The 21,806-nt window shown below is 49.0% G+C and overlaps 1 protein-coding gene across 2 annotated transcripts in view; it reads left to right on the top strand.

The window, feature by feature from the left end:
- LOC137518023 (unconventional myosin-Ig-like) overlaps nucleotides 1–21,806 on the top strand; it is a 221,986-nt gene that overhangs the window by 91,092 nt on the left and 109,088 nt on the right. For both annotated transcript variants that reach the window (XM_068235194.1, XM_068235195.1), the window contains exons 15-16: nucleotides 3,738–3,904; nucleotides 5,160–5,367. In XM_068235194.1, coding sequence (XP_068091295.1) covers nucleotides 3,738–3,904; nucleotides 5,160–5,367 — 375 coding nt within the window. The remainder of the gene's footprint in view (nucleotides 1–3,737; nucleotides 3,905–5,159; nucleotides 5,368–21,806) is intronic.

Here is a 21,806-nt window from a genome sequence, read left to right as displayed (position 1 = left end):
TGTCACAGCATGCACAAGATAAGTACCCATTTGGGGCACTTTTTTCACTACAGGTACACTTTAATGGAGAGATTGCTTTTGCTCGTCTAGCAGCGCAGGTCACGTGGAGTTAGTCTCCTCTGAGACCGTGGCGTGGCAGAGAGCCACGTGTAGATCTCCAGCCAGGCTATAATGAGAAGCGCCACAACTTGTCTCCTCTCTGTAGGATTTCGCAGCTTCGTCTCAAATGGGAATACGAGTCTGGCGCCCCCTCTATTTATAGTCGGAGATTCAGAACGCGCTCCGAGCTGCGAATCCGCCGTTCTCTCTGCCTCACTGTTCCCTCTCTTCACACAAAATTGCAAATCTGTTCAAGTGGGTTTTGGAGAAAGGAAAAATAAAAAAAAAATTCCTTTTATCCTAAGTAGGGCGACATCGATTCAAAGACGAGAGCGCAATTTGTATAAGACGTGTAGGTGTTTTTCTGCCGGAACACAATAGCGGATTCTTCTATTCAGCGACCGGATGGGGGAGTTTACCGCTATTCTAGCTATAAACACTCGCCGCGGGGACCGCAACGCACAATAATTGACGAAAATAGACCGGATCAATTTTGTGCTTATTGCAAATTTTCCTGCGAAGGTTCAGAAAAATCGTCATGCGCAGTGTTATTCCAGCCGTAATACCAGAGTACAACGACTTACAAATATCAGCGGACAATTACCGCGCTTGGAGTCATTCCGTTCCCTTTCATGCATCCCCCTTTATTATTATTATTATTTCACATTTTTATAGCGCTGACATTTTCCACAGTGCTTTACCCTGTGTACAGTCATGCCACTGAAGTCACGCACCTTCAATGAAAGACATTTGAAATAAGTGATTTTGGTAAGATGCAGGAACAGATTTCTGCAAAGGTCCCAATGGCCTGGGCCTTGGGTAGCTGCTATTTATAGGGGTGGCTTGATGTCAAAGAGGTGTCGCTGCATGTGAAAGAGGATTTTGCAAACGGAAAAGGGAAGGGACTGCTGTACATGGATGTTACACATGGAGGAGGAGGCTGCGCATGGAATGGGAGGGGGCTGCAGTACATGGATGCCACACATGGAGGAGGAGGCTGCATATGGAATGGAAGAGGCTGCTGTACATGGATGATACACATGGAAGAGGGGGCTGCACATGGAATGGGAGGGGGCTGCAGTACATGGATGACACACATGGAGGAGGAGGCTGCATATGGAATGGGAGGGGCTGCTGTACATGGATGATACACATGGAAGAGGGGGCTGCACATGGATGGAATGGGAGGGGCTGCAGTACATGGATGACACACATGGAGGAGGAGGCTGCATATGGACTGGGAGGGGCTGCTGTACATGGATGATACATATGGAAGAGGGGGCTGTACATGGAATGAGAGGGTGTCGTATATGATTGTTGCACATGGAATGGTAGAATGGCTGATGCGCTGTGCATGATTTTTAAATATTAAAGAGGGGGCTGTACTTGGAATGGGAGAGGGGCTGCTGCACATGGATGTTACATATGGAGGAAGGGGCTACACATGGAATGTGAGGGGAGTTGTTGCTGTACATGGATGTTGCACATGGAAGATGGGGCTGCACATGGAATGGGAGGGGGGATGCTGTACATTAAATATTACACATGGAAGAGGGGGTTGCACATGGAATGGGAGGGGAGTTGCTTTAGATGAATTTTACACATGGAATAGGAATCAGCACATGGAATGGGAGGGGGCTGCTGCAAATGGAAATGGTGAGAGGGGGGAGTAGGGCCCCTCTCCCCACCGCTGTTTGCCGGGACATTGGCTGGGATAGTTACCTGCAGGTTGGGATATTTTTGTACCTTTTGTGGACCCTGGGACAGGGTACCCTAATTCACAGGTAAACTGGGGCGTCACTGTGCCTGTTTTCCCTATAGAATGTTTAGGACCTCTTCCTCTCAGTTTGCAGGAGAGGGTTACACATCTTTGCTCCGGTACTTTAGCTGCGGGTAATCATCCGGATCTCTCAGTGTCACGGTGTCCCTCGTCTCTCCTTGTCACCGCGTCCTGTGTGAGTCCTGCGGAGGTGACAGAACAGACAAGCAGGAAGAATTAAAATGTGATAAAATGCCAGGAATCCTCCGCCTGCCATTCTGATAGCTCTCCCTCCCCTCCGCTATCCCGAGCTGTCCATTATCCCACCGTGCCGCTGTCACTCAGCCGCCCCAGCAGTGTGGGGGGTGTCAGGGGGGGGGGTCACTCGCCGCTGTGTACCCATCTAGTGTCACAGCACCTCTACTGCTTTCTTAAAGAACCACTATCACAAAAAACATTTATAAAATGTAAAATGCATGTATATGCTTATGTATAAAATGTACATTTGTTCCAGAGTAAAATAAACCATAAGGGCCCATTCACACTTGAGTGTTTTGCTGGCGATTCCGTCAAAACGCTCAAACACTAGCGCTTTTGAAAGCGCTAGTGTAATAAAACCCTATGGGCCCGTTCTTACTTGGGCGATTTGCAGTAATCACCTAACATGGCCCAAAAACGCGAAACGCAAATGCAAACTTTTCAGGCAATTTCCCGGCGATCGCATTTCAATGCTACAGAAGCGCTAAACGTGATCGCGGAGAAATCGATGCACTGTCCAGTGATTTTTTACACGTCAAATCGCAGAAAGATCACTCCCGCAAAACACCGGCGTTTTGCCCTTTCAAATGCAAATGGGCCATAAGGGATTTTTTAAACGCCGTTGATTTAGAAAATCGCTGTAAAAGCGTTTGTGCAATGATTCCCTATGAGAGTGTGCACATCTGATGACATTCGATTCCGATTCGCTCACCAAAGCGCTACCTGTACCATTTTCAGGGCGATTTGCCTCAACGGAAGATATAGGGAAATCACAAAACACTTGAAAAAGTGCTGTATATAGCGATTTCCCCAGCGCTTTTAAGAATAAATACATTGGGCTCGATTCACAAAGCAGTGCTAACCCAGTTAGAGACTTTAGGCATGATAACCATTGCACCACGCTGGTGAAAAGCCAGTTTAGATGTGATAAGTTTAGGCGTGATAAGTTTAGGTGTGATAAGTTTAGGCATGATAAGTTTAGATAACTTTAGATCGCTTGCAAAGTCCCGCACGCAAAGCAGCGGCATTAAACTTTATGTGAAGTGCACCAGACTTTGCTAGCGCAAAACTTTTGATCAGCTGTGCACTGCGGTGCGAACCCAGTTGGCACTTAAACTTATCACGCCTAAACTTATCACGCCTAAACTTATCACACCTAAACTTATCACACCTAAACTTATCATGCCTAAACTGAGTTTAGGCATGATAAAGGGCTTTTCACCAGCGTGCTAACTGTTAGCACGGCTTTGTGAATCAGGCCCATTGTATTTACTCTTTTCCAGGTCAAAGAGTTCACTTCCTGACTGACATTAGGAAGTGAAAAAACAAATTCGCTCTGCAAAAGTGCTTAGAAAAGCTCTGTAGAATAAAAAACTACCGGCGGGTAAGCAGCGGGAGACGCTTAAAAAAATTGCGCAAAAAAAACGCAAAACTCTGGTGTCAGCGATTGCGATTTATGATGTGAACAAGGCCTCAATGTATTTGTTCCTATGCAACTGTCAAGATTTACTATTCAACAAAAGTGTTGCTGCACATTACTTGTAAATTTGAGGATTATGGAAGGGGGTGGCCTTAAAGCGAAGCCTTGTGGTCATCTTGTTGATTGGTTTACCTGTTCCAGGAGCCATATTACGTGCGCTGCATTAAGCCCAACGAGCAGAAGTCTTCTGTCCTGTTTGATGACCGGCGCTGCCTCCACCAAGTGGAATATTTGGGCCTTCTGGAGAATGTTCGCGTCCGGAGAGCGGGCTTTGCCTACAGACAGCCTTATGAAAGATTTCTACAGAGGTAAATGTGTGATGTCGGCTGGGGGCCCCAAGAATCAGCAGCCCATACACTAGAGGGCCCTCCTTTCTGTTAAACTTTATGTACACAGTAGAGCTTCATGGGGATCATTTCATTTAACTTTATACTCGCTTGTGCTAAAGCAATGCCCCCTGTGGTCCTTTGTCACAGTATTTCTCTCCTTCATTGCCCCCTGTTATAGTAGTGTCCTCCCCCATTGCTCCTCACCCCCAGCTATAGCAGCACTCTCCTCCATTTCCCCCAGTTATAGCAGTACTCTTCTCTATTGCCCCCAGTTATAGCAACACTCTCCCTCATTGCCCCCAGTTATAGCAGTGACCTCCTCCATTGCCCCCAGTTATAGCAGTGCTCCCCTCCATTACCCCAGTTATAGCAGCACTCTCCTTCATTGCCCCCAGTTATAGCAGCAGCCTTATCCATTTCCCCCAGTTATAGCAGTGCTCTTCTCCATTGTTCCCAGCTATAGCAGTGCTCTCCTCCATTGCCCCCAGTTGTAGCAAAGCTCTCCTCCATTGCCCCCAGTTATAGTAGTGCTCTCCTTCATTAACCCCAGTTATAGCAGCACTCTCCTCTGTTTCCCCCAGTTATAGCAGCACTCTCCTTCATCTCCACCAGTTATAACAGTGCTCTCCTCCATTGCCCCCCGGTTATAGGAGAGCTCTCCTCCATTGCCCCCAGTTATAGGAGAGCTCTCCTCCATTACCCCCAGTTATAGCAGTGCTCTCCTCCATTGCTCCAGTTATAGTAGTGCTCTCCGCCATTGCCCCAGTTATAGCATTGCTCTCCTCCATTGCCCCAGTTATAGCAGTGCTCTCCTCCATTGCCCCCGGTTATAGGAGAGCTCTCCTCCATTGCCCCTAGTTATAGGAGAGCTCTCCTCCATTGCCCCCAGTTATAGCATTGCTCTCATCCATTGCCCCCAGTTATAGCATTGCTCTCCTCCATTGCCCCCAGTTATAGCAGTGCCCTCCTCCATTGCCCCAGTTATTGCAGTGCTCTCCTCCATTGCCCCCAGTTATAGCAGTTTTCAATAGATTTTAACCCTTATTATTAACGATATGATTTATCAACTGCAATGTTTTGAAAATGTCACTTTGATTTATGATCAGTTTGACGTTTTGTCTAATCAAATGTCCATTACAATGCCAGTTTTGGAAACCTGATTTGCGAGATTGTCGTTCAAAATCTGGTTCTTTCTTGTTGGTGAACATCTGACCATATGTGGTCTTCCTGGCAGATATAAGATGACCTGTGAGTACACCTGGCCCAACCATCTGATGAACTCAGACATGGAAGCCACCAGAGCTCTGATTGACCAGCATGAATTCCAGGACGACGTAGCCTATGGCTACACGAAGGTCTTCATCCGGACACCCCAAACCCTCTTCAGCCTGGAGCAGGAGCGCGCCCAGCTCATCCCCATCATCGTTCTACTGATACAGAAGGTGAGCAGAGTCTACAGAACTATGACAGGTCATTAGTTCCGGGAAGGTTATTCCGGTCATGGTATAATCTGACTGATACATACAGTAAGGGAATTTAATCCCCTGCTGATTTTGCTTATTTTCCATCTGACTAAGAAATGATCAGTCTAGAAGTGTGTTTGTAATTTCGCTCCCTCTACAGATTTTCTGTTGGATTCAGGTCTGGGGACTAGCTAGACCACTCCAGAACCTTCTCCTCTGCATCATTCGGATGTGCATTGGCAAACTGAAGACAGGCCTGTACATGTGCTGTCTTGAGCAGGGAGACCTTGTGGTCTCTGCAAGATTTGAGTCCTTCATGGCGTAGTGCAAGGCTGGGCAAACTTTGCGCTGCCAGGGCCGCATGCTGCAGCCTACAGGCCGCATCCCTTAAATACCTACCCTTTCCTCTCCTGTGCAGAGTCATGGGCGGAAGCAGAAACTGAAATTTCGCAGAATCCCATGTTGTGTCTCCATGGCAACAGTGTGTCACATGAAACGACGTCGGGACGTTCCAGCATATAGCACGCTGGCAGCCAGCGAGCTGTAGTTTGCCCAGTGCTGGCATAGTGTGTAACCAGGGTGCCTTTTCAGGTAGCAGTGCCTCCATAAAATAATAAAAAAGGTATCTCAGTAAAGATGGGCTTAAAAGTTTTCATTGTTCTGCTGGATTCTATCACTCATGTTTAAATTTTCTGGACATCTATTTCTCCCAACACATTTAGTCAGTTCACTTTTAATTTAGACAGTTTATCGATCAAAAGTGTGAAGGGACATGTTGGTAAATCTCCATGTGGGTGGGACCAGGAGGAAGGGTGGGAGATTGTTGTTCACATAGCATTGCACTGCACTTAGCAGTATAACTGCTAGTTCTACTGATGCTCAAAATATTTCTACTGAAATTTAGAAGGACTGAGTTTGCAGTGTGTTGTTGTAGGAATCAATGGCTATCTGTTCGAATTCCGAGCAGGGAGTGATCAATCAACTTGGCATGTTGGGCCGTAATTGACCCACATATAGCTTGTTTAAAGGATACACTAGGTGACATGTGGCATAATGAGATAGACATGTGTATGTACAGTGCCTAACACACAAATAACTAGGCTACGTTCCTTCTTTTCTTTCTCTGCCTGAAAGAGTTAAATATTTACGTGTGCAAGTGACATTTTCTCTCCAGTGGGGACTTAGTTAGAAATTAGTAACCCTCACTGATATAAAATTACAGCCATAAAGCACTTTCCTTGTTGAGAACAGCTTCTGAGCGCAGGGGATAGATTAAAAAAAGTCAATTGTTGATACATTTGTTCTTAGCTGATACACATAAATAAAACTGCAGGATTGTTAAAAAAAAAAAAAATTAGGTGTAGGAGGATGAATACAATTGCTTATGTCATCAATTTATTTTCACTTTGAATTTCCTTTTGATCCTGGTTTCACACTGTCGTAGACGACATAGACGTTAATTTTAAGGGAAACAGTAAAAAAGGGCGCAGGTGGGTAGTGGACAAATCGGGCGCCGCCATTCACTCCCATAATAAATATCGTTTACTGGGCGCCGAACAGGAAAAAAGGGCGCCCGAGAATAATAACGTTTTCCAACGGCGCCCGAAGATTTTTAATGTTTTATAACTGCTTGTGGTGATTTAAGTTTCCTATTTCAATAAAACATTATTTTAAATGTTATCCCTTAGGGCCCGTTTCCACTATCGCGAATCCGCATGCGTTGCCCGCATGCGGATTCGCACAGTCAGTACAAGTGGATGGGACTGTTTCCACTTGTGCGTTTCCCCGCACGTTTTTCTGTGCAGAAAAAATCTGCAGGGTAGGGCCCTCAGAATTCGCCTGCGTGTGGAATGCAGGCGAATCGCACGCAATGTATTTAATAGGGAAATCGCATGCGTTTTCCCCATGCGTTTTTTGCCGCTATTTCGCATGCGTTTTTGCATAGGTATTAATGTGAATTTACACAGGCAGTGACATGGTTAAATTCGCATACAGCCTTACCTATGCGAAATCGCATGCGAAATCGCGGCAAAAAACGCATGCGGAATCGCACCCGCATGCGATTTGCCTGCGATGATTCGCCGGCGATTCCGCAACGCTATAGTGGAAACGGGCCCTTACTGTTTGTAAAACATTATTATTCACAAAATAAAGCGATCAGTACGTAACGTAAATTGTAATATATTTTATCCCGACCCTTACTGTTTCTAAAACATTATTCTACACACAATACAGTGATCACTAAGGAGGGTCTTAGGTTTAGGCACCACCAGGGGGGTCTTAGGTTTAGGCACCATCAGGGGAGTCGGTTTAGGCACCACCAGGGGGGTCTTAGGTTTAGGCACCACCAGGGGCAGGGGCGGACTGGCCCGGGGGGGCGGGGGCCAATCTCCCCCCGGGCCGCCTCCTGCCCCTTGTATTATGGGCCGCGGCTGCCAGATGAAGAAGACCACCTGGCCCAGTATCATTTTTACACAAGAATGATTGGTTCTGTGGTGCGCTGCTGCAGTGCTTGCCGACGGTGATTACTATCGGCAGCACTAGCTTACAGTTCCTGGCTGCCGCGCGTCCCCACTTCTTTCATGCAGCCACTGGCTAAAAGAAAATATGAGGCTGCTCTAATCTTCCTCACACTCCCAATCCCCGCCCCCCTGCCACGCGAGAGCTTGTTAACGCGGGCGTCTCGTTGTCCTCCTCACCCACTGTCTGACCTCGCAGGGAATTATTGCAGCCGACTGTGATACTGGCGGCCCCGCCCACAGAAGCCGCCGTGGAGATGACAAGGGTGCTGCTCGTGCATCTGTGGAGAGTTGGGAGGAGGAACTTCACACAGGTGAGAGCACGTGTGCCATACTTAGAGCTGCACTGCCCAGCTACTCGCTGCTTGCAAATGTGTACTCCCCCTGTGTTTACCAGGCAGCTGAGAGGTTAAGTTATGAGGGGTGTGTGTGGTAGGGGCTACAATAGATCAATCAAGAAACTGCAAAGGGGGTGCAGTGGATTGATAAGTAAAAGCACAGTGTGTGGGGAGTTTGTAAATGTTCAGTGGCGCAGACCACTATTATGGGGACCAAATCGATAAACAAAGTATTGCTGGGGATGTATTGCATTTATTTTGATCTCATTATAATTAACTAGTATTTACATAGCGCCAACGTCTTCCGCAGTGCTCTACATAGTATATAGTCTTGTCAGTTAAAGTGTACCTTAGACGAGAAGCGTCTTAGGTACCATACTTACCTGGGCTTCTTTAACCTCCTTTAGGGCCCTTTTCCACTAGAGCGTTTGCGATTGCTGAATCGCAAATCGCTAGCGATTTTAAAATCGCTACGGTTTGCTAAATAACAGGAATCGCGGTAGGTAATTTCCGATCGCAAAAACGTTGGGAAATCGCCGGGAAATGTTGGACTTTTGCTGAATCGCAATCGCTAGCATTTAGCGCGAACGCTAGAGATTGCTAGTGGAAAAGGGCCCTTAGGCTGCTCATCCCTCGCATCTCCCCGGGTGGCTCCTGTCGCTTGCAATTCAGCCCAAAAGCCTGGAGTCATGCTTTGTCACGCATGGCCAGCTACATGATTCCCCTATCTCGCTCCCGTGGCTAGGAGCGTTCAGCACTTGCACAGTGCTACTGCGCAGGCGCAGAATGTTCCCAGGGATGGGAGCACGATAGTGGAGCGCACCTGGCCGGGACACGCATGCGCGTTGAAGCACAAGTAGGCCAGGCTTTCTGGCTGGGGACCCGGAGCCACCTGGGGAGACGGTGAGGGATGAGTAGCCTAAAGGGGGCTTAAAGGAATCATCAGCCAAACAAGATGAAAGCCAATTTACTTACCTTGGGCTTTCTCCAGCCCCTTGCAGTCGACTGTCCCACACTGATAGCTCCATTTGCAGCCGCCGGCCCGGGGTGCCCGGGCAGTGAAGCACCGCTGTCATTCAAGCCCATGTTGTACGTGGCGTGCTGTGCAGGCAAACGCAGTAAGCCACGGACAACATGGCCTTGATTGAAAGCGGTGCAGGCGCAGTAGAGGACGGCCTGGCTAGACCCTGCACGGAGACCCCAGGCCGGCGGCTGAGAGCAGAGCTGTGGCGTGGGACATGTCAGCTGCAAGGGGCTGGAGAAAGCCCTAGGTAAGCAAACCAGCTTTCATCTTGTTTGGCTGATGATTCCTATAAGGAAGCCTCGGGTAAGTATGAAACCTGAGACGCTTCTCGTTTCAGGTTTCCTGTAACTGCCCCTCAGAGGAGCTCACAATCTAATTCTTACCATAGTCATATGTTTAATTATGTATGTATCCTGTAGTGCATGTATCATAGTATAATGCTGGGTACACACTATGAGATTTTCTGGTCGATTTACTGTCAGATCGATTATTTCCAACATGTCCGGTTAGCCTTCCGATCAATTTCCGAGCATTTTCCGATCGATTTCTATGAAATTCAAGTGCACAGAAATAATCACGTTAGAAATAATCGTTCTGACAGTAAATCTGCCAAAAAAATCTCATAGTGTGTACCCAGCATAAGGCCAATTTGGGGGATGCCAATTAACTTATCTGTAGGTTTTTGGGGTGTAGGAGGACACTGGAGTGCCCAGAGGAAACCCATGCAGGACATTCCACCTCCATGCAAATAGTGCCCTGGCTGGGATTCAAACTGGGGACCCAGTGCTTTCAAGTCAAGAGACCTAACCACTAGTCCACCGTGCTGCCCGATTGCTTATTGGTCACTGCCATTGTAAGAAAAAAAAATATTTCAGCGCTGCTTTTCCAGGAGCTGGCCAGAGCAGCTGCCTCCCTCCTTAAGCCTGTGCAATATCTCCAGTGGCCATGCGCATGTGCTGCGGCAGCCAATATATCAGCAAGACTGCCAGGTAACTGGTATTTTATAAAAGGAAACAAATATGGCAGCCTACATATTCTTCTCTTGTCAGTTGTCCTTTAAAGGGTAATTAGCGCTCTGAACTCATTGTCATTGATACATTTGCACACAATAGAGATATGCATGAAGGGCTCAACAACACTATAAGTGCTTTTCTGAGCGCTTGTAATTAATCAGCGCTCTCATTCACTTTCATTAAAATCGCGATCATTTTTCCGCGATTTTTTCCACTATTTTAATGAAAGTGAATGGGTGAGCCCTTGGGCTGGGGCTGCCGTAAAAGGGCCTCTGGGTTGTGTGCTTCCCCCAGGCTAAAAGGTCCCAGTCCTCCCCTGTCTTAGGTTTAGGCACCACCAGGGGGTCTTAGGTTTAGGCACCAATACGGGGGTCTAGGGGTTAGGGGTAGGTACAGGGAGGGTTACTTACTAATTTTTTTTAAACGTTATTATGCATTTCAGTTTTTAAACGGAAGATTAACGTTTTCACAATTGCCGATTTCATGCCCATTATTTAATGATTTATAACTTTATAAAACATTATTTATAAACAAAATATAGTACAATATATTTTTAAACGTTATCCATGCTTATCGTTTAAAACCCCGCGCCCTTTTTTCCCAGCGCCCCTTTTTAACGTACGCAATTTTAAGCCTGCAAGCAGCAAGTTAGAATAACATGATCTGTAGCAGTAATGCTATGCTGTGCGGGGCACGTAAGGGTTCCGGTGATCGCCGGACCCCAAATTACATCTCGGCCTGGGCCAAGATCAGAATCAGAATCACTTTATTCGCCAAGTGCGACAGGCGCCGCACCCGGAATTATTTGTGGACACAGGCGTATTGGCAGGTGCAAACAGTGCAAGTAACATTACACATAGTACAATTTAAAAAGACATTTCAAACATAGCAAATGACACATAGAGCGGTTTACGCTGTATTAAGCAGAGATGACCATGAGTGTCAGCCTATGGTGCCCGAGGTGCAGAAGGGGATTAGGAGATGGCATTGGGGAGAGGGTCTGAGTTGAGAAGAGTGATCGCTTGAGGGAAGAATGTGTTCCTACGCCTGGTAGTTTTGGTGTAGATGGACCTATAGCGACGTCCCGAGCGAAGGGGACTGAAAAAGTGATTGCCAGGGTGGGAGGGATCGAGTGTGATTCTATTTGCCCTGGACCTCATTCTGGATGTGTGGAGAAGGTCCAGGGGTGGCAGGGGCGTCCCAATGATCTTCTCAGCCACATTGATGACTCTCTGGAGTTTGAGCCTATCCTTTGCATTTGCTCCCGAGTACCAGACAATGATGGAGGAGCAAAGGACAGATTCGATGGTCGCCGTATAAAAGCTGGTCAGTAGCTCCCTGGGCATGCCAAACTTCCTTAGTTGCCTCAGGAAGAACAGTCTCTGCTGGGCCTTCTTTTGGGTAGAAGAGGTATTTTCGTCCCATCTCAAGTTCTCCGTGATGGTGGTGCCTAGGAACCGCGCGCTATGTACCCTGGTGACTTCGGTGCCATCAATGATGACCGGGCTGGGTGATGGAGCATTCCTTCTATCAGCATTCCTACTATCAGTTCCACCGTTTTTGCTGCGTTTAGTACGAGTTTGTTGTCTGAGCACCATCTGAGAATCCGCTCGATCTCGCTGTGGTATTCCAGCTCCGCTTTATCACCCATAAGTCCTACGATGGTGGTGTCATCCGCAAACTTAATGACCTTGACGGTATCCGTGGAGGAGGTGCAGCTGTTTGTATACAGGGAGAAGAGTATCGGAGACAGGACGCATCCTTGCGGGGCGCCTGTGTTTGTGGTTCTTACACTGGAGGAGCAACTTCCGAGTCTCACTAGCTGTGACCTGTTCGTGAGGAAGTCCTTGATCCAGGTGCAGATGATTGGGTCAACACCAAGCTGTTCCAGGTCGTCGTACAGGATGTTTGGGCAGATGGTATTGAACGCAGAACTGAAGTCAAGGAGGAGGATCCTTGCGTAGGTCTTTGGTTTATCCAAGTGTTCAGTGATATGTGCAAGGCAGATGTTAATGGCGTCTTCCACATACCGGTTTGCCCTGTATGCAAATTGTAGAGGATCCAACAGGGTGGCAGTGTGAAGCTTCAGGTAGGAGAGGACCAGTCTCTCGAAGGTCTTCATGATAATCGGGGTTAGGGCGACGGGTCTAAAGTTGTTTAGGTCCGTGACTCCTGGCTTCTTGGGGACCGGGATGATGTCGGCTTTTTTGAAGCAGGAGGGAACCTTGCCCAGCTCCAGGGATCTGTTGAAGATGGAAGTGAGGACCGGGGCTAGTTGTCCCGCACATGTTTTTAGACAGGATGGGGATATGCCATCTGGGCCTGAGGCCTTCCTGGTATTTAGCTTTCGGAGGTGCCGTAACACATCGGTCTCCTGGACTGTTAGTTGTGTTGAGGGAGTATGACCAGCGTGTGGAGGAGAGGAGGGGGGTGAATGCTTGGGTGAGGATGTGGTCGTTTGATCCGCCGGGTGGGTGGGTTGGGCCTCAAACCTGCAATAGAATTTGTTGAGATCCTCAGCTAGTGCAGTGCTCGGGAGTATGTGTTGAGAAGGAGGCTTGAAGTTGGTGGCTGCCCTTAGGCCTTTCCAGACCTCCCGGACATTGTTGGACTGGAGGTTGCGACTCAGCTTGTTGGAGTAGTCTCTCTTTGCCACCTTCAACTCTCTTTTCAAGGTGTTCCTGGCTTCCCTGAAACTCTTTAGTGATCCAGATTTGTGGGCTTCCTCTTTTTCCCTCCGGAGCCTACGTAGCCTTCCGTTGAACCAGGGCTTGTTGTTCGGAAAGACCTTGATGGTTGTCGCTGGGATGCATGTCTCCTCGCAGAATCTAATGTAGGAGGTGATATTCTCTGACCATTCCTCCAGGCAGGGAGCTTCCAGGACTGACCAGTCGGTGTTGTCGAAGCAGGCCTGGAGTTGCTCCTTCGCCTCGTCTGTCCACTTCTTTACAGACTTGACTAACGGCTTTGTGGTTTCAAGGTGTCTTCTGTAGGTGGGGATCATGTGTATTAGGTAGTGATCAGAGCTGCCCAAGGCAGCTCGGCTAATGGCCTTATACGCGTCTTTGAGGACCGTGTAACAGTGGTCCAGGGTGTTCTGGTTCCTGGTGGGGCAGGTGATGTGTTGTTTGTAACGGGGCAGCTCTTGGCGCAGGTTTGCCCTATTGAAATCCCCCAGAATGATGAAGAGGGAGTCTGGGAGGTGTGTCTCCCACCTTGAGATGGCATCACTGAGTGTGCCCAGTGCATTACTGGTGTCGGCGTCCGGGGGGATGTAGACGCCCGCCAGGACATAGGAGTTGAATTCCCTGGGAGAGTACTGAGGCCTGCAGTTAATCAGTAAGAGTTCAATGTCTGGGGAGCAGACTTTCTGCAGGACGGACGTGTTGGAGCACCAGGTGGAGTTGATGTAAAAACAGACACCTCCGCCTTTCTTTTTCCCCGAGAGTACCCGTTTGCGATCTGCACGAAAGAGGTCAAAGCCCGGAAGATGAAGGGAGTTATCCGGGATGTTGTCATTCAGCCAAGTCTCTGTGAAGCAGAGTACCGGGGAGTTGCTACCAAGCGTGGGTTTGCTGCCAAGCAGTATAAGCAGCTCGTCTAGCTTGTTCGGGAGGGAGCGGACGTTCGCTAGCAGAATGGCTGGGATAGGTGACTGCAGTCCTTTCTTTTTAAGCCTTATCAGGAGCAGCTATACTACTCACACTATATTCTCAGCACAGGTGGCCCTAGCAGGTTTCCATTTTAACCTGATGATCATTTGTCTATATAAACCTACCGTGTGTATATAGCTGAGGTCTCTAACCAGAGTTCTGCATTAAGTGCAGCAGCGACCCTCCTATTTCCTGAACTCGCGTCTGGCAGTCAGGAGGGGAACTTGTTTCTTGGCCAGAGGATCAGAAGTCACAGCAGGACGTGACGGCTAATCTGTGATTAAACGTGGTGGGCAGATGTGATAATGGAACCACGGATCAGCCTGGGTGTGAATAATTACAGCCATGTGTCGGGAATTAACAGGAAAATGAAGTCAAGGAATAATCCTCGACTTGTAAAAATGAGCCGTCCCCTCCAGTGCAGATATATTGTACGTGTGAGTTCCTGTATCTGGAGATCATTGTGTCCTCACATGCTATGCCTGAGCCCATCTGCCCCCGCTTCTATTCTATCCTGCTGTCCCCGATCGCCCTCCTCACCCCTTTCCTGCCAACACCAGGACCAGCCAGGGGGAAGGAGAGGAGCCACGAGAGCACCAACAGGGCAGGAGGTCCAGGATCATTTTATTCCTTAGTTGCTAGAAAATAAGCCTCTTCCAAAACTTCTGATCATGCCAGACTTGTAGGCTTGTATGTGCCATAGTTTAAGTAATTATGCAGGTCAGGGCTCAGCAGAATTACCAGTCCTATAGGAAGACCGCAGAGTCCTGACCTGCAGAGTTACCCCTCCTATAGGAAGACAGCAGAGTCCTGACCTACAGAATTACTTCTCCTATAGGAAGACAGCAGAGTCCTGACCTACAGAGTTACTTCTCCTATATCAAGACCGCAGAGCCCTGACCTGCAGAGTTACCCCTCCTATAGGAAGACCGCAGAGCCCTGACCTGCAGAGTTACCCCTCCTATAGGAAGACAGCAGAGTCCTGACCTGCAGTTACCCCTCCTATAGGAAGACAGCACAGTCCTGACCTACAGAGTTACTTCTCCTATAGGAAGACCGCAGAGCCCTGACCTGCAGAGTTACCCCTCCTATAGGAAGACAGCAGAGTCCTGACCTACAGAGTTACTTCTCCTATAGGAAGACAGCAGAGTCCTGACCTACAGAGTTACTTCTCCTATATCAAGACCGCAGAGCCCTGACCTGCAGAGTTACCCCTCCTATAGGAAGACCGCAGAGCCCTGACCTGCAGAGTTACCCCTCCTATAGGAAGACAGCAGAGCCCTGACCTGCAGAGTTACCTCTCCTATAGGAAGACAGCAGAGTCCTGACCTGCAGTTACCCCTCCTATAGGAAGACAGCAGAGTCCTGACCTACAGAGTTACTTCTCCTATAGGAAGACCGCAGAGCCCTGACCTGCAGAGTTACCCCTCCTATAGGAAGACTGCAGAGTCCTGACCTGCAGTTACCACTCCTATAGGAAGACCGCAGAGTCCTGACCTGAAGAGTTACTTCTCCTATAGGAAGACCGCAGAGCCCTGTCTGGAGAGTTACCCCTCCTATAGGAAGACCGCAGAGTCCTGACCTGCATAGTTACCCCTCCTATAGGAAGACCGCAGAGTCCTGACCTGCAGAGTTACCCCTCCTATAGGAAGACAGCAGAGTCCTGACCTGCATAGTTACCCCTCCTATAGGAAGACCGCAGAGTCCTGACCTGCAGAGTTACCCCTCCTATAGGAAGACAGCAGAGTCCTGACCTACAGAGTTACTTCTCGTATAGGAAGACCGCAGAGCCCTGACCTGCAGAGTTACCCATCCTATAGGAAGACCGCAGAGCCCTGACCTGCAGAGTTACCCCTCCTATAGGAATACCGCAGAGTCCTGACTTGCAGAGTTACCCCTCCTATACGAAGACCACAGAATCCTGACCTGAAGAGTTACCCCTCCTATAGGAAGACCGCAGAGCCCTAACCTGAAGAGTTAGCCCTCCTATAGGAAGACCGCAGAGCCCTGCAGAGTTACCCCTCCTATAGGAAGACTGCAGAGTCCTGACCTGCAGTTACCCCTCCTATAGGAAGCCTGCAGAGGCCTGAGCTGCAGAGTTACCCCTCCTATAGGAAGACAGCAAAGTCCTGACCTGCAGAGTTACCCCTCCTATAGGAAGACCGCAGAGTCCTGACCTGCAGAGTTACCCCTCCTATAGGAAGACCGCAGAGTCCTGACCTGCAGAGTTACCCCTCCTATAGGAAGACCACAGAGTCCTGACCTGCAGAGTTACCCCTCCTATAGGAAGACCGCAGAGTCCTAACCTGCAGAGTTACTCCTCCTATAGGAAGACTGCAGAGTCCTGACCTGCAGAATTACCCCTCCTATAGGAAGACCGCAGAGTCCTGACCTGCAGAGTTACCCCTCCTATGGGAAGACCGCAGAGTCCTGACCTGCAGAGTTACTCCTCCCATAGGAAGACCGCAGAGTCCTGACCTGCAGAGTTAATCCTCCTATAGGAAGACTGCAGAGTCCTGAATTGCAGAGTTAACCCTACTATGGTATTGATATTAACCACTTTTCCTCCCCCGGGACGAGTAACTACGTCCCTGCAAAATGTCCCCGCCATGCATTCCTGCTCTGGTGCCACACATTGTACTGGTGCCATACATTCTACTAGTGCCATACATTTTACTAGGGAAAATTTTTAAACATTGCAATAACCGGGACAAATGGGGAAATAATATGTGCTCATTAGCATGTATTATTTTAAAACAGAGAAATGATTTTTTTCAATTTTTTTTTCTTATTTTTACTGTTAAAACACTTTTAGAAAAAAAATAATTCTTAACAAAAAGTATCCCCCAAAGTAAGCCTAATTGGTGGTGAAAAAAAAAACAAGATATAGATTGTTTTGTTGTGATAAGTAATAATAAAGTTATAGGTGAATGAATGGAAGGAGCGCTGACAGGTGAAAATTGCTCTGTTTTTTTAAGGGGAAAAACCCTTTTCATCAGATTGTGAGCACGTTTCGGCGATATTTAATGACAGGCAGGGCCAGATTTACAACTCAGGTGCCTGTAGGGACAAGAGTTCTGGTGCCCTAAACTCTGTCCCCCCCCCCCCCCAGACCACACCCCCAAGTAAAAAATATTCTGAATACAGGAGAATGCCACCGGTATGCAGAGCAGACGCCACTAGCAGGAAGGAGGGTGAGTGCTGCTGCCTGGGAGGAAGAAAGGGCGTCATCTGGGGACATCGATAGTGGCAGACAGAAGAACACCGCCGCTATAGGTGCCCTGCCTGGACCTGTGTGCACCATATGTCTGGATTGGAGGGAGAGGAGGGGAGGGGAGGCTGGGGTTATGCACATTGCAGGAAAGGAAGCATGTCAGCAGCAGCATATATGCATTGAGAGGGAGGGGAGCCCCCTCCTACATAAGGCGCCTGTAGGCACGAGCCTACAGTGCCTTATGATAAATTCGGCCATGATGGCAGGAAATGTCTGTCCTATATGAATGCATAATATCACAGACTTTCAGAGAATAATGTCCATAACTATGGAGAAAATGCATTAGTAACTGAGCGATACATGGGAATTAGATGAGAAGCTCTGTCTGGCTGTAGAAGCAGACATGACTGCCCTCCCCGCCGCGGCGGTGGTTGTGGCGGCGGGCGTAGGCGACGGGAAAACATCGAAGAGTGAAATGAATTGTGTTGTGGGCTTCCTCCTTAGAACCGCCACTGAAGCTTGAGAGGCCCTCGAGTGGCCCCGGGGGCCGATGGCATCCTTCCAGGGGTGGGGGAGGGCAGACGCAGGGAAGCCATGTTACATTTGTGCTGTCACCCCTCCCCCTGCACCTCTCACGCATCCCTGAAGCCCGGCGTATTTGTAAGTTAGAGGAATACTCCTGTCAGGTTTAATCAGTATGTGCCCGGTGAGTAGAAGCCGCCCTGTCACTGTTCATTATTCAGAAGGCTAGCGGCTGTCTACGGAGCTCGGCAAACACTCGGCTGGCTGAACGTGGAGATTTGTGTGCTATACTGGTTAGCATGTGTGTGCGGGCCATGGGTCATGTGACCACAGAGATGAGGCTGGCGGGAGGGGGATTTTGTGATGATGGCCACATGATGATGACAGGCGTATTACACATTCCTCTTTTGGATAGACAGTTCCTGCTTTGGGCACATATCCTTACATTTCTTTTTCTTAAAGGATACCTTAGTGCTAAACTGACAGTGATGCTCATCACGAGATGTTTTTTGCTATCACGAGTTCGTAATTAGCATCCGTGATTCGCTCTCGATCACGAATGGCAATCACGAATGCACTCGTGATTGCACTTGTTATTCGACTTGCGATCGCAAGTTACTCGAGATCATGAGTTGGTATTCATGATTAAAAACCCGCCGACTTTAGCGGTTAATAGCTAAGCCCCCTTGCCTGCTAGAAACGCCAAACCCAGCCCCCCTCTGCGCTCTGCTGTGCCCCCCATAAATGAAACACCGTGCTAGTGACATTGCAGTGTGTCGCCAGCCTGCTCTTTACATGTGCCCTATCACTCTCCCCGCTCCCCCGCCTCCTCTAGGCCGCTGCTCCCTGCCCGCATCTCTTCTCTCCCCTCTGATTGGAGGGAAGGGACGCGGGCGGGGAGCAGCGACCTAGAGGAGGCGGGGGATCGGCGGAGAGTGACAGTCTGCATGTAAACAGCTGGCTGGCGACACGCTGCGATGTCGCTGGCACAGCGTTTCATTTATGGGGGGCACAGCAGAGTGCAGAGGGGGCCTGGGGGGGCACTGTATAGCAACAGAGGCTGGGCATTATATGCAGACCCAGCCTCTGTGTGCTAATAGGATTCATAGAACCCACCTCGGATTCTCTTTAAGAAGAACAGTGGGAACAAAGGGAAAAAAAAAAGACCTTATAGTTTTTGAGAAAATCGATATTCAAGTTTCAAAGGAAAAAAGTATACTTTTAAATGTGTTAAATGTCACTTTTAGTAGCAAACATAACGGTAGTGTAAATTTACATATATCAAAAGAAAGAGCAATGAATTTCATGACTGGCTTCCAGAGGGTCTGTATGCACTGCGTATGGACCCCCTGGAGCCGCAGCGCTTTGGCCAGAGATCACTATACTGCCACAATATGGCTGTATAAAGATTCCTGGCATCTTTTCCTATGTTCAGAGTGTGGGAAATAAAAAAAAAAACGACGTGGTGTCCCCCTCCTGAGCATCTGTAACCCCTTGTCTGCCATGCAGGTTGGTATAGCCAGAATACGAAGCTGAGGCTGAGTGGGGCTTCGCACCCTAAGCTATACCAGCCCGCATGGTCCATGGTATGGGGGGGCTCTGGGGCAGAGGGTCGGCCAAGTCTTCCCCTTCCCCCCGAAGCCCTTGTCCAATCCATGAAGAAGGGGCTCTTCCCCACCTCCGGTGCACCAGGAGGAGGTGGGGCGACGACTCCCAGGGGGGTTCATGGGGGCATCAGAGAGTCCGCTTTCAGAAGGGGACCCCAGATGCCTGCCCCCTCCCAGGAGCAATGAGTATAGGGGTACTAAGTACTAGTGTTGGGCGAACACCTGGATGTTCGGGTTCGGGAAAGTTCGCCGAACATGGCCGCAATGTTCGGCATGTTCGGGCCGAACCCCGAACTCCCCGAACATCCCGCTTTTGGGGGCCCTATGGGGTCGCAGGCATAAGGGGGGAGCATGCCCCGATCGCGGGGGGGGGTCGGAAATTCCCCCCACCCCCTCCGCTAGCGCTCCCCCCTCTGCCCGCTTCCCCATTCAAAAGTTAGGAAGTGAAACTGTACCTGTGCGGCCGGTAGTGGGTGACTGGCAGTGGGCGGCACTATGGAGAGACTGAGGAGGAGGAGGAGTCCGGAGAGTGACGCGTTGAGGGAGGCCGGGCAGTGGGCGGATCAGCAGTAGTACCGTACTACTGCTGATCCGCCCACTGCCCGGCCTCCCTCAACGCGTCACTCTCCGGACTCCTCCTCCTCCTCAGTCTCTCCATAGTGCCGCCCACTGCCAGTCACCCACTACCGGCCGCACAGGTACAGTTTCACTTCCTAACTTTTGAATGGGGAAGCGGGCAGAGGGGGGAGCGCTAGCGGAGGGGGTGGGGGGAATTTCCGACCCCCCCCCCCGCGATCGGGGCATGCTCCCCCCTTATGCCTGCGACCCCATAGGGGGCCAGTATTCGGGCGAACAGGGCCCTGTTCGTGCCGAACAGGGGCCCTGTTCGGCCAGGCAATGAGCCGTTCGGGCGAACCCGAACAGTTTGGCCGAACACCACCAGGTGTTCGGCCGAACGCGAACATCACCCGAACAGGGTGATGTTCTGCAGAACCCGAACAGTGGCGAACACTGTTCGCCCAACACTACTAAGTACCCCTTACCTATTTCCACTAAGTGTTAAATGAAATAAGAACACAACCACGAGAAAAGTCCTTTATTAATCTTAATTAACTAGAAATACTTACCTGTACCTTTAAAAAAAATGTTCCCACGCCAATACCCTCGGAAAGGTCCCACACCAATATCCTCTAATCTTGCGATCTTCTGTTACAGTTGATTGAAGATCACCGCGCACACATGCTGCTCCCCGGTGCACTGCTCTCAGCTACAGTATAGCTGAGAGCAAAAGCATCTTTAAATTTCCCTCCGAGGCTCCTCCTGATCCCCATTGGTCTGTTAAGAAACCAATGGCGATCAGGAGGATCCCCATTGGTCGGTGCGTACGGACCCCTGAAATTCATTGCTCTTTCCACATATGTAAATTTACACTACCGTTAGGTTTGCTTCATGAACTGTCATTTACCACATTTAATTGCACACTTTTTTCCTTTCTCAAAAACTTTAAAATCGAATTTCTCATAAACTAGAAGGTCTTTTTGGAAAAAAAAAAAGTTCCGTGTGTTTCCAGCATGTAAGGAGACTTTGCTATTAACTGCTAAAGTCGACGGGTTTTTAATCACGAATACCGACTCGTGAATAGTGATTACATGCGGTTATTTGACTCAAATAGTGGAAGTGTGATCGTGGTTGTAGCAGGTGTCACGTCAGAACCATGGGTAATCGCAATCGTGATAGTACACCGATTGTCCATTGTAATCCAGTCTGAGATTGGTTGTGTAGGGGCACCCACTGACACCAACCCCCATGTCAAACTGGTATGCGCACTTCGAATAGTTATTATGCATGATGCGATGATTGTTGTCCACATGTATGCGCCTATCTTGCAATAAAAGCCACTTCAGCAGTGCCGATTGGCGTTTTCCTTGCTCTCTGCATCCAGAACATTTTCTGTACAGGAAACACGTCTCGGAGTTGGCCTCCAGTGCTGGGTTTTGCAGTCGGTAGCTGGGTTGGCGTGGCGGTGGTGGGCTCGGTGTGACTCACACATGTCCTGGTGAGTTTGTGTGGGAGAGTTTCAGTGACTGGGTGCTATATATAGACTTATAGCATGTGAATTCTCAATGGTCGCGTTGCGTTATAGGAAGCCTTACATCACACTGCCATAGTGAGCCTGGGGGGAGGAAGACTAATATCTGCTGCCAAGACAGGAATAGCTGCCATATTGGAAAGGATTTACTAAGGTCCCTCAGATCGTGATCATGAGAAAACGGAAATCATCCGGCAAACATGGCCTGGACTGTGTAGACAATTTCCAAAGTTCTTTGCTCATATTGGATCTTATTAGGGAGGTCTTGAAAAATGTAGATACCCGTATATTCCGGTGTATAAGACGACTGGGCGTATAAGACGACCCCCCAACTTTTCCAGTTAAAATATAGAGTTTGGGATACACTCGCCATATAAGACTACCCCTCTTCCAACGCACACCAAATTAAAATTAAAAAATCATGTACTGGTGCTGTGTA

Source organism: Hyperolius riggenbachi, chromosome 5 (genome assembly GCF_040937935.1).
Source record: "Hyperolius riggenbachi isolate aHypRig1 chromosome 5, aHypRig1.pri, whole genome shotgun sequence".
NCBI lineage: Eukaryota > Metazoa > Chordata > Amphibia > Anura > Hyperoliidae > Hyperolius > Hyperolius riggenbachi.
Note: the sequence above shows the minus strand (reverse complement) of the source record. Positions and strands in the feature narration are given on the sequence as shown.